The sequence below is a fragment of the Atractosteus spatula genome, chromosome 11, assembly GCF_055471065.1.
Source record: "Atractosteus spatula isolate fAtrSpa1 chromosome 11, fAtrSpa1.hap1, whole genome shotgun sequence".
NCBI lineage: Eukaryota > Metazoa > Chordata > Actinopteri > Semionotiformes > Lepisosteidae > Atractosteus > Atractosteus spatula.
Genome location: NC_142716.1, coordinates 39,854,112 through 39,866,866, shown reverse-complemented (window position 1 = coordinate 39,866,866; position 12,755 = coordinate 39,854,112). Strand labels below are relative to the sequence as shown.

At 35.5% G+C, this 12,755-nt stretch overlaps 1 protein-coding gene across 1 annotated transcript in view; it reads left to right on the top strand.

Moving 5' to 3' along the window:
* gas7b (growth arrest-specific 7b) overlaps nt 1–12,755 on the top strand; it is a 117,780-nt gene that overhangs the window by 97,668 nt on the left and 7,357 nt on the right. Inside the window, exons 9-12 of the mRNA XM_088928227.1 lie at nt 182–260; nt 1,757–1,885; nt 5,216–5,339; nt 10,696–10,775. Coding sequence (XP_088784353.1) covers nt 182–260; nt 1,757–1,885; nt 5,216–5,339; nt 10,696–10,775 — 412 coding nt within the window. The remainder of the gene's footprint in view (nt 1–181; nt 261–1,756; nt 1,886–5,215; nt 5,340–10,695; nt 10,776–12,755) is intronic.

Genomic DNA, 12,755 nt, shown 5'->3' with positions numbered 1-12,755 from the left:
CTTCCAGCTTCTCAATTCTGACATTAATGGCATTGTCAGATTTCTTCATTTTTTTGTTGAAAGAAAAGAAGGTAATGATAATAATTGCTTACACTTACAGTATATAGCACTTTTCTGGACACTGGACACTGTAATTACAATATATTTGTATTCACTGTGTAACCATTTTGTATTTCTTAAGCACCCTGGGAGAAGCATGGGCTCAATTGAAGAAGAGCCTAGCAGATGAGGCTGAGGTTCATTTAAAGTTTTCATCTAAGGTAATCAAAAACATAAAAAATGGGGTAAATACTCTACTTCAAAACCAGCAATGAATGTTTTTTTTGTATTGCTATAATTTATCACATGGAAAATGAAGGAAGTGTTCAGTACATATATAGGAAATAAAGGTGGGGCAAATAAGTCTCTTGACATTTCTAATTGTGCTTGTTTTTATATGTAAAATAACCAATATGACACCAAAAACAAGAGTAATAACTAGGATTACAAGAGACTGCTTGCATATTAGTATGGACAGGAGGCAGCACAGTAGGTACTGTAGCACTGTAGCTTTTACAGGACCAGGTCATATATTGTTCACTTAAATTTTTCTGGCTGCTTCTGTTTTCTCCCAAAGACATAATGTCACCCAAATAAAAATAATGATTCTACATGTAAACATCCTGATTGTTAGTATTTATATGCTCACTAAAAGAAAACTATTCAAATTCTCTTCAAGTACTTATATATTACATACATTTTAACTTCTTAACAAAAGAGTAAGCAATATACTCCAGTACTGCACTGTAATTATATACAGCAAAAAGGACAATGTCTACTATGGGAACTATTTTTCTAGCCCAAATGTCCAGTTTCACCTGGATCATGTGCAAAGTATCTTCTTCTGAGGTTTCTAAATAGTGCAGCTAATATTTAAGATATGCAGGAGGGCAATCCACTTTTAAGCACATGTTAGATCAACTCTAGATTTAATTTCTTCACTCTTTCCTTGCCAACAATATTTAAAACAGAGATTACCAACAAATTCCAAGCTGATTATTTTACTAGTTCCTCCAATACATAAACACTGTGTTTTTCAGAAGCCTGAGATGAGGCCAAATATTTAACAGGAAATGAACTCTTCAATTCCTTTGTTTACATAGAGGAAACAAAAAAAGGTGCTAAATCCTTGAACAGCTAGTTAGGAAACACTAGCCAGCCACATACACAAAAGTATAGTTATTGATAGAATTACTTTTTTTACTTTGCAGCTTGTAATGCCTCTGCTGAGCCAGAAAGTCTGTCGCTAGAAATATATACTAAGGGTAAAGCACACTGACAGTCTCACAGGACCAGACCAGAGAGCAGTGTAAACGGCTTCTTATATCCACAATCACCATAATGAACAGTAAATTAACTTGGCTCTTAAAAACATCTCCTAAATCTTTGCATTTCTTTCAACATTTGTACTGCACAACCACCTATGTTTAGGGTGTTAATAATAATCAGGAAAATAATACTTCTGGAAAATGATTTTCCAGAAAATTATGACATTATTAAAATGTGGCTTATCCCTTTTACCTTTTGCCGCTTAAATAGAACATTATGTACACTGAAAGACACTAGAGATTTGGTCTTTGCCTAACAGTGATATTACAGAAGTTTATCTAAAGCTGTCCTTTTCATTCATAAGAGCTGAAGTAACCTGACAATCATTAACAGTAAAGCAAACGTTCACAGTTTACAAGATCTGATAAATTCTATTTATGTTTTGTAGCTCCAAAGCGAAGTGGAGAAACCCCTACTTACTTTCCGAGATAACTTTAAAAAGGACATGAAGAAATTTGATCATCATATTTCTGACCTTCGAAAACAACTCGCCAACCGATATGCCGCAGTAGAAAAGGTATGTAGTTTCAAAAAGCCTCAATGAAAGCACGACAGGTTTTTCTTTCCTCCACTGTGAAGGTATTCTTCTTTATTGGCACAACACTGCTATGATGAGCTACTTTGCAATATCTACACAGCCATATTATGCCTTATTCATTAGTACATACAATGCTCTCCTGAGTTTTGCTTCAAAAATTCTAAAAATGTTATTCAGTGATCTTAATTTCCTTGGAAAGAGCAGTCATATTTGTTATGAATAGTTAATTGAAGTCTGGAAAATTCATTCACACTTACAGTAGCTGGTATTTTGTAAATCTTCCCCTAGCATTGATTATATGGTTTCCTGTAGTGTGCTATAAGATTGTGGCACTCCTGAGGGGGAATTCTCCAGGAAGAATTGCTCTAGATCCATCAGACCCTTTCGGTTCTATTCATGTACTGCCTTTCTAGAGGTCACACCACAAACGTTTGATGAGATTGAGCTCTGGAGATTTAGCAAATTGAGAACATTTGTTTTATATGCAGTTAAGCAGTTCTTTGTTAATTTGGGTGTATTCTTTGGATCTTTGTCATGCTGCAATGTCCATTTTTCAGCCAAGCTTAAACTTCTTGGCAGGGGAAAACATTCAAGCAGACAATGTCAAATGATAGTTTTGATACTTGTCTCACTATCTATGAAGGCAAGATACACTTGCATTCTCTTCAGGGCAAAGTTGTCATAATACAAAAGTAGTAGATTCAGCTTTTTGTGCATACTTTTATATGCATTCCCCAACTTGTTGAGGTCAGTGACCTTCTACCTGCAGTCTTCAAGGTGCTCTCTGACCTAAAAATGTTTTCCATGTAGTGTCTCCTTTTATACACAAGGAAAACAGGAAACCTTGAAAGTCCTCTAAATAGTTCTGGAGACTTCCATTGCACTTCCCAAGAGTAGAACATTATCATGGGTTTGTTTTTTTGTTAAATTTCGTTTAATGGAATACTTGGGTACGTACAGTATGAATGTGACGTTCAAGTTGTCTGAAATTCAAATTGTTATATAATAAATATGACCCATCTCTGTACAGTAGCAGTATGGTTACTGTGAAAAATATATATATATTTAAAAGTAAGACAACATTTCCAAACCATAACTCATTGTGATGACGTATGTTGTTTTTCCCCATTTACAGTATTTGCAGATATGAACACATAAAGCATGGTACTGTATCTACAGTATAAAGTCATCTGTAAATGGGAAGGAAATCAGACTTATGAAGTAATAGTAACTGTAGCAAGCAGCTGTTTTGTCTTGATTTAGTTTAACATAAAAATAATTGTGCTGTACTTTGATAAAATGAACAAAAAATCATTCACTGCATATCACAATCTTAAAACTGTGTTATGATTGGTGAGCTGTTCAAATAACTTGCCTCGCAAAGGGCTGAAATAAATGGGAAGTTGCCTGGGTTTCTTAAGAAATATGCTTAAAATTCAAAAGACTATCAGTTGGAATTGCCAAATATATTATATGTTATATTTGTTATATATGTTATATATAATATATTTGTTATATATGTTTATAATAGGCAAAAATGTGCTATTTCATGGTCTCACTGATGCACTGTGAGGTTGTTACAGTTACACTTGAATGTTGCTGCAGGTTGAAATCATTATCTTGTCTCATGAGAACTCACAAATATGTTGTGAAGTGATACCATTGTTACGACCCCAAGTGTCTAGGGGTTAAGGGGTGTAACACTTAGGATAATTTTTGGAAGCAGGTGGGTTCTGGTGAGAGACTAGTAAGCGTGATAACAAGGGAGGGTGCAAAAGTGATGATTTTAAGTTGAATAAGTGACTGGTATGAAATAGGACACAATAACACACAGGTAAGGGAACTAGAGTGGTGCCAAAGAAAAGAAAATAACAAACAAAATGGAGCTGGCTAGGAAAGTGAGGGAAAGCTAATCTGACTACAAAAGAAAACCCGAAACACACGGTCTTCGGTGTCTTCAACACCCTAGCTAACCTCCACTGACTACCCAAAACCAATCAACAAGACAAACGGCACTCACCCGTACTAAACTAGTGTGACTAATACAAAATCAACTAAGTGTGTAGAATGTACCCAACAACCTAAACTAACCTTATACACAAAAGTTCACACAAAAACACAAGTGAACTAGGAATACAAATAAGGGAAAACAAGAGTAATCAACAGGAACAGGGTACAAAAGAACACAAAGGTTGAACATACTGTATAACATGTTAGGGCAAGGTAATGGCGAAAAAAGGATAAACACAAACAAACGAATTTACAAAGAGACGAACAGAAACCAACAAACCAACAAAGCCAAAGCAAAATCAAAAGCGAAGCGAAGCGAAGCGAAGCGATAACCAAAGCTGAGCAGGACCAAAGTCAAACGAAAGGCCTCTTCCTTCTGAAAGCCCCCATGTTTTATACTGAATAAGATGCAGTCTGATTGGCTGAGAGCTGATTGATGATGATGTCATACGGAAACAGTGATGTAATGGTGGGCCAGTGGGGGAGGGAGAACAATCAAAGTCAGCAGTGTGGAACATAACAACAAACACACATAGACCACACACTGGGACGTAACAACCATGAATGGAAGAAATTTACTTTGTCTTACAAATATTTCCCATGTACTCAACATGAACTTGATAGTAAGCTGCATCAAGTTCAATAAGCCAGGAATCTAAAAATGATCCTATTCCTTTTGGTGTTTCTAGAACTCCAACAATACACTACTACATTCCTGGGATTTTTAAAATATTTTCTTACCAGTAGAGTGTTGCCTTAATATTCATATTTTCTTGCCAATTGAACAGGTGCTACACATTAAAGATACTGTACATATCAACATACTTGACATTTTTTACAAAAATGTCTAACATAAATGTGTACTATATAATAATTCTCATCATGATTGTGAAAAAACTGAAAACTTCTGTAATAAGGTTGCCACCAATAATTTGAAATCAAAAGAGCACTCTGAAAAACATTAACTGGCCTTTTATAGTGTCCTAAAACTGTTAACATGTTTCTTTCTGAGAGAGACATCTCCAGTCCATTTTACAGAGAATGGGCCAGCAGTTTTAACTTAGAAAAGTACAATAACTGTATTCCCTTTGGTTTCAAAATGTTTGAGCACTCACAAAATACTATTCTGTCTACTTGGAATACAAAAAAAGACAAACAGATTATGGGCACAGCTAAACTTGCCAACAATATGTGAAAAGTGGATAGTTGTGAATACGGATCATGGTGCTTGATTTGGACAATAGGGCATTCAGGCATTATATGAATTACACAACTGTTGCATTGTTGTTTTTCTGAAAGGCACGCAAAGCTCTGGCTGAGAGGCAGAAAGACCTAGAGATGAAAACACAACAGCTGGAAATAAAACTGAGCAACAAAACTGAAGAAGATATCAAGAAAGCCAGAAGGAAATCCACACAAGCAGGTACGACTTCAGGAGAAGCACATCACATGCAGTAGCACTACCCATGATGCCTCACCTTTACATCAGAGACATTTACAGTACCACTCTTTCCTCCCCTTTATATAGGAGGAAATGACTGTAAACTACCACTAGTTTCAGAAATGTGTAACTACTGTCAATTTATTTTTAAATAGACACTTCTTCCATACAAATGCCAGTATGATTATGACAAATAGAAAACAGTTCAATAGAACAGAGTAGCATATTCTATTACTTGACATACTGTATTGTAGCCCCTTTATATATGAAACAGATACAGTACCTGTGGACCAATAAACAGAATTGTGGCCATTTATCATTTCAAATTAGGAAGAACGCTGACTTTTTGATCAGTAAGAACACCTTGGGTCGTCTTTTACAACATTTTCAGAAAACATCATACCAAAACATTTCCCCTAAATAAAAAAATATCAAGTTACAAACAGAGATCATTGAAATAAGAGCTGATCTAAAGGTAAAATCAGGTAATGTTTCTAACAGCACGTTAGTCCTTTACAGATGGGGTGGGTGAGTTATAAAGGACAGGTTTTTTAAGTTCAGTCCCTTTGAAATTTCTACAGGTACTGTATATTGAAACTTGACAGCATAAAGGTATATTAATGATCTAATTAGTGTTGTTGCCTTGATTAATACTGCACCCTCAAGGGTTGATCCCAGTTTTGAGTATTTTTGTAGGAGTATTGTTTTATTCTGATTTTACATCTTTTTACTGATTACAATACAGTATTTTAATTTTATTAGAAAGAACACTACTATTAAATGGATGGGTAATAAATTGATTTTCTACCACTTCTAACTTGAGTTATTTCTTTTGGACTGATGCTAAACATGAAAGATTTAATAATTTTTAAAACTTCACACCAGCTGAAGTGAGATTTGAAGCTGTAATATAAAGGGACACTTAATACTTAGCTCTAACACATTGCGCAATAGTTTGGCAACAGTATTTACAGTATATGGTCTTACTAACTTATAATGGGGCCTTGTGTTGTAATGAAGAACACAAAAAACATTAAATATTAAATATTACCATAAGAACAAACTATCTTACAGTATACAAAACTGTAAAAGTACCATTACTTGGATCAGATATTTCTGTACAAGATATTTTTGTACATGGTAAAAAGTAAGTGAACGAAGATTTTTTTGTCATAATGTTCTGAAATATTTAGAAAATAAGAACAGAGACTGTTTATCATTAAGAAGATCTGAGACAATGCCTCAGATCTGGACAAAAAACAGTCCTGTTTGTAACACAGCAATAGTATTCTAAATTTCAGGACTTCAGGCTGTGAGTCCACATTATTTTAATACTCTTGAAGTTCATTGTAAGGCATGCCAGATAGATCTGAAAGAATGCTACGGAAAAGTTTTAAACGGGAAAAACAATAATGTTGGTACATTGACTTGTGAAAGAGTTAGGCAAACCAAGCTGGCTATGCATCAGTAAAAACAGTAGGTGTGTCAGCAGCATTGTATCCAGACGATATTTCGTAACAAAATACACCTTGAGAACATACTGTATGTAATATGCTATTTTGATGCTGGAGTATTAGATTCAGTGGGTGTGGGCTACTAATATATTCCCTAGTGGATAATCTGTTGGCAGTAGTGGAGAACAGCATAAAAGAAAGGCTTGTGTGATTGAGATCAGCCATTTCTTAACTCAGGAAAACTGGAAACACAAACACAAACACTATAAAAATGGGAGACTGTATTTGGGGAGTTCCAGACAGTTTATCTCATCCAGTCTGAAGACTATATGTTGTGAAAAGTATCGTTAAAGCAGGAAGTGATAAGCTAAAAATAAATTGTTGCAGGGGCAGATGTTGGTGGCATCTGTCTTAAGGATAAAACTTTCCAGACAGTTTTGCACAGCAGGGAATGATGGAGATGTTGACTTACTGAATCCTCCAAGACTGTTTTTTTTAAGACCAAAAGGAAACACCGGTGATTTGAATAAGGGATTAAGAGGGAGTTGAGAGCCAGTGTTTCGTATGAATAATTTGAAATTATGCCAGACAGCATTCAGTTTTAATGAACCAAATCAAAGTGGTGAATGTTTTAGGAGATTGTGGAGTCCAGAAAGAAGATTGAGGAAATTTGCAAATATTTCAGCAGTTAATACACTTTTGACTACATGTATCGATTGTGTTTTTGTTACAGTACATACAGTACTACTCTGTATGATTATTGCAAATAGTTTTTTTTTATTGTGATTATGCTTCATAATTATCCTTTGTTTGAATTAAATAATATAAAGAAAACTTTCTCCAGTCCAGTTTAAATTATGGCTTGTGACTGTCTCACAGCTCCTGGGTCATGGGTTCCTTAATAGTCTGTGCTGCCTCCTATATGGAGTGTCCATTTTCTCCCTGTAACCACCTGCATTTTTGCCAGGTACTCCAGTTTCCTCTTACTATCCAAGGACAATTTATATTAATTAGTATATCTACATGTAAATAAGCCTTTGGTCTTGTGCTTCAAATATTCACTCATCATTGGCAAATATGCAACGGAATGGGAATGATCTGCACTATCCCTGTACCCACCATTAGAGCAGCCCAGTCTTTTTTCTTCCTTTGTCACACATAATGTGAGCCAACAGGGGAATTATAAATGCTACTCTTTTAGTCACCAGAGGTACCCTAGAGGAAATAACGTTTGCCTGTGGTAATTGAAGCCTTAAAACGCTATAGAAATGTCCACTAAATAAAAATACCTATAAATGAGCACATATTTCACATACAGTAAGTAGGCAGTAACTAGGCTAATTATGCTATTCCAGTTTGTGGTTTGAGTTCCTAATAATAAACTGTTTTTTGCACATTGATTAGTTCTCAGTCCAATTATTTACAGTATATTGAAGGGGAATCTTCCAGCTTTCAGTTTGAAAATTAATCATGTTTTGAAAAAGTTGAGCATATCTAAATATACAATACTTTTCAATTAGATGAAAAAGTATTGCTGTCAAATGTTGTTTAATTTTCCATTTTAATAGTCAATATGCATTTTGAAGTAGAGGATTAGTTTAGGATATTGTTCAGACAACAATGAAGCTTTTAGTTATTTAGTATATTTTTATCATATTTTTTGACAAAAAAGTCTAATTTCCAACTGTGTATCTTTGTGGATGAAGGCTTACTTTCCATGAAAAAGGCCAAGCAGTGTGCATGAACCTCTTTTCTCCAGAGCAGATTTGTTTCTTAGTCAAATTCATTATTTAAAAGTGCAAGAGATATCTGGGAAAATAAGATTCAAATGAATTTTGGATAGCTTAACATCTTTCTCGACATCTGTTGCTAAGCGACATATTTCCATTACTCTAAACCCAATTTACATATCTACGCATATAAATTCCATATATTCTGTCTCAGATCCCCAAAACATGCCAATATTTCTTGAACTGTGTGATGGAAGACAGATGTTTATGGGTTTTAACAAAATGTGACATCAGGTAGTTCTGTCCAGTTCCACATTACACTTGCAAATCATGTGTATTCTGACATGTTATTTAAAACATACATTATGGTGCTGAACATAAAAGATTTACATTCTGGAGGAGTGCATGTGCAGAATAAAAATAAGGTGCCACTACACTAGTGTACTGTGTACTAATAGAAACACAAGGACTGCATTGCCATCTGCTGGAACCTGTTAGCATTGCCCATGTTGATGCTGTGTGTGCAGTACGGTATATATCCTAAGAAATGGTAACTGTTTCACTAGAATGATGTTCAGCTACTATATGTTGTATCTCTCAGTTCTGCCACCCTGTTGATCCAGATGATTGGGAGGGATGTCATTACAGTGTGCAGGCGGGGGGGCTCTCTCCTTCTTAAGGATGGCAATGTTAAACAGCATAGCACATGTGACAACGATGTCACATGCCTTGTCTGGAAATACCCTCAGACATGTACATGAGTCATGTACATGTTGCTGATGTGACATCATGTATCATAGATCATTTGATAAATTAGGAAAAAAATGTGATGATGGAAGCTACAGTATACATTGTGAACACCACTAGGTAAAACCCATTGTAGCCTCATATGTTTAAAAACTTATTTTTATGGAAATGGTTGGAAACTTTATTTTGTTTTGTATAATCAATGTTCCTGTCTTTGGGGGTTTTAATGAGTATGTCCAGAGCACCTATTAAATTAGGAAATGCTGCAAGAAATGTTTAGATAATGGTTCATAGCTACAGGGAACAGAGGCTACAATTACAGGAGAGTGGATAGAATTATACTGTAGATGTGAATATTACCTATTACACAAAATTCCTGTTTGGTGGTATTCACTAATGTTTGGCTGTCAAAGGTTGTAAAAGCATGCAAAAACTGTTTTAGTGCAATCACTACTTTCTATATTGCACAATACAGTCTCTTTACTGAAGCACTCTGAGTTACATCACCAATGCAGTAAAAACTGCACTAATCACACCAATCTCAGTCTTATGAAGGCTTAAGAGATCATGAATGTATAGTACTGTATATCCTGTCGGCTGAAACAGTATCTTTCAAACAAAAATTATCAGTGGGTTATGGTGATCTCTAAACATTTATTCGCTCAGCAGATACCTCAATAAAAGTAATGTCATTTTCTGCAGGGATCTGACGGGTCTGTGAGTTGAACTCTTTACCACAAAGTCAGGCTAAGTTTAACTTAAACTGCCTGGATCAGGTTGAGAATAAAGGATATGTTGTTATAGCTACTTTACCACATACAATTCAATTTTGCTTTGTGAAACCCAAAATCCAGACTTTTGTCAACTTATGTTAAAGTTATCTGGTTAATTGTGTAATCTTACTTTGTTAAACAGCCAAGACTTCATTGATAGGTGGCACATACTGCAAACTCTCCCCATTTACACATTGTTTGAGCAAGTACTGTAACTCCATAAAAATAGTTTTGCAAACCTGAAGAGATTTCAGAGGCAACTATTCTGACCTGTTTACACTATACATTTTTTTTGGTCCATCCATTTTATTACTGCTTCTTGCAGTTCAGGGTCATGGGGGAGCTAGAGCCTATCCCAGCAGTCAGTGGGCACAAGGCAGGGTACACCAGTCCATCACAGGGCAGACACACATATACACTCATACCAGGGCCAATTTTCCTACCAGTAGGTCTCTGGACTGTGGGAGGAAACCAGAGCACCTGGACGAGACACAGCACTGATCCCAAGATCAGGAATTGAACTCAAAGCCCCAACACTGTGAAGCTACAATGCTAACCACTGTGCCATCGTGCTGCCTCATTTTCATAATAATTTGACAGTAAATTTAAATTTAACAGTATTTTTTTTTTGCAGGTGATGACCTCATGAGATGTGTAGACCTGTATAACCAGGCCCAGTCCAAATGGTTTGAAGAGATGGTGACCACAAGCTTGGTATGTTCTAATAAGATTGTTTTTTGTTTTGTTTTGCTTTCTGAATATGTAGTAAAAAACATTCAGAGTATAATTCCAAGAATGATAAAAAAGTTATGAATGCAAAGCAACAGCCACACCAAAGTAGTGCTTTGAATGGAATAATAAAAATCTCATATTAATTCTTAATGCAGGCCATTTAGATCCACTACAAAGTTATTACACCTGACTTAATTTTAAGTACAGTAAGTCTGTAAAGCACTCTGTGGTAAAATGTTGGCATTTACAGTATAGCAAATAAACAATTGAATGAAACAGTTTGTTACTTATTTAGCAGGCAGATCATCCTTATCCAGATTGATCTGCAATCTTTAAAAGTTAATGACAAGACAATTATGTAAGAATTGTACATGTACTCTCCATGCCACAGGATAAAATCAAAATGTTACAATAAGGCTAGCACAAATTTGAAGTTAAATATAGGTGCTGCACTAATCATAATTAGAAGTGTATAAAGTGTGGTTAGAGAACAGGGGGCTCTTTCACAAAGCAGTTAACTGAATAACTTTACTAAATGTTGACAAAAGTCTGGATTTTCGGTTTTGTGAAGCAAGATTAAATTGTATCCGGTTAAGTAACTGTAGCAACATATGCTCTATTCTTAACCTGCTCTGGATGAAAAGAAATTGAAGAGAACATCAAATCCATTTACAGTTCACTGATTATTTTTATTTGAAAGATGCCGTTTTAACAGACATATTGAGATTAAAAATCATCCCAAGTGGTGTTTGCTGTCCCTGTTGTTACTTTTCATTTCTGTTTCAAATGTCTTAATGTATTATAATATTTGGTTGTTATTTGTAAGTATATACAACCATATTTTATACATTTTCACTGAACACATTCTATAGAATGTAATAAGATACAGCAGATCAGGGGTGCCCAACCAGTCGATCGATCGCAAGAATGTTTGGTAAAAAATAAAAGGGCTACAAGTATTTGATTATTTGCTTTTTTCGCTCGCCTAAAAATTTAGTCAGATCTGTGCATGCAATGTAATGCATTTTACTGTCCTTGTGTGTGTTTAACGATTGTCGAATGGGCTGTAAAATCTCTTCCTCGAGTGCTGGTTGTTACTGAAAAAAAGGCTACAGGAACTCCGTAAATGGAGTGCTGTGTGTGCTACCCAAGAACTTTCTCTTGGTTATTGCTGCACGAACCTCACTTTCGCTAGTGCAAAGTAGACCGAAATAGACTGGTCGTGACAAATTCGCCAACAGTTTGATGAGTTTGATTGCCTATTTGATAGTTGTAGTGTTTGAGCGAAAATGATGAAGCAAAGAGACCGAAAACTTACCGTTGCCACGGTAAGGAATGGGAGCATGATTATTTTTTAGTACTTTCGTATTAAAATCTGCAACGTCTACGCGAAAAAGAGAAATACAGAACAACATTTCAAAACTGCACACAAAACGTATGATATGAACTTTCCCGCTAAAAGTGAGTTACGGAAAAGAAAAGCGGACAAATTAAGATCTCAACTAGCAGCAGTCGGTTTTCACGAGGCCTAATACAAGAGGAAAAGCGGTAATCATCGCATCGTTTCGCGTGAGCCACGTTTTAGCTAAACACAAAACGTCATTCAGGAATCGAGAAGTAATAAAAGCGTTTGCTGAGGCTGCTGACTTGCTGTTTGCAGTTTTCAGAAACAAACGGAATGGTTCAGACAGCTGTTGACTAAAATCAAAGAGTTTCTAAAGTCGTCTAAACATGTTGATTATGCACAATTAGAGGACGACCAGTGGCTTCTGGATTTAGCATTCTTCACAGACTTGACTGAACTGCTGAATGAGCTGAATGTCGAGCTGCAGGGACTAAATTAAAATGTTACCTATGTTAACCTATTAAAATGTTTTTATGTTAATTAAACAAATGACAAATGTTCTCAAGTAAGCTTCTCAGTACTAATGCTCACACTAAGGTAGGATACTTTTTTCTAAA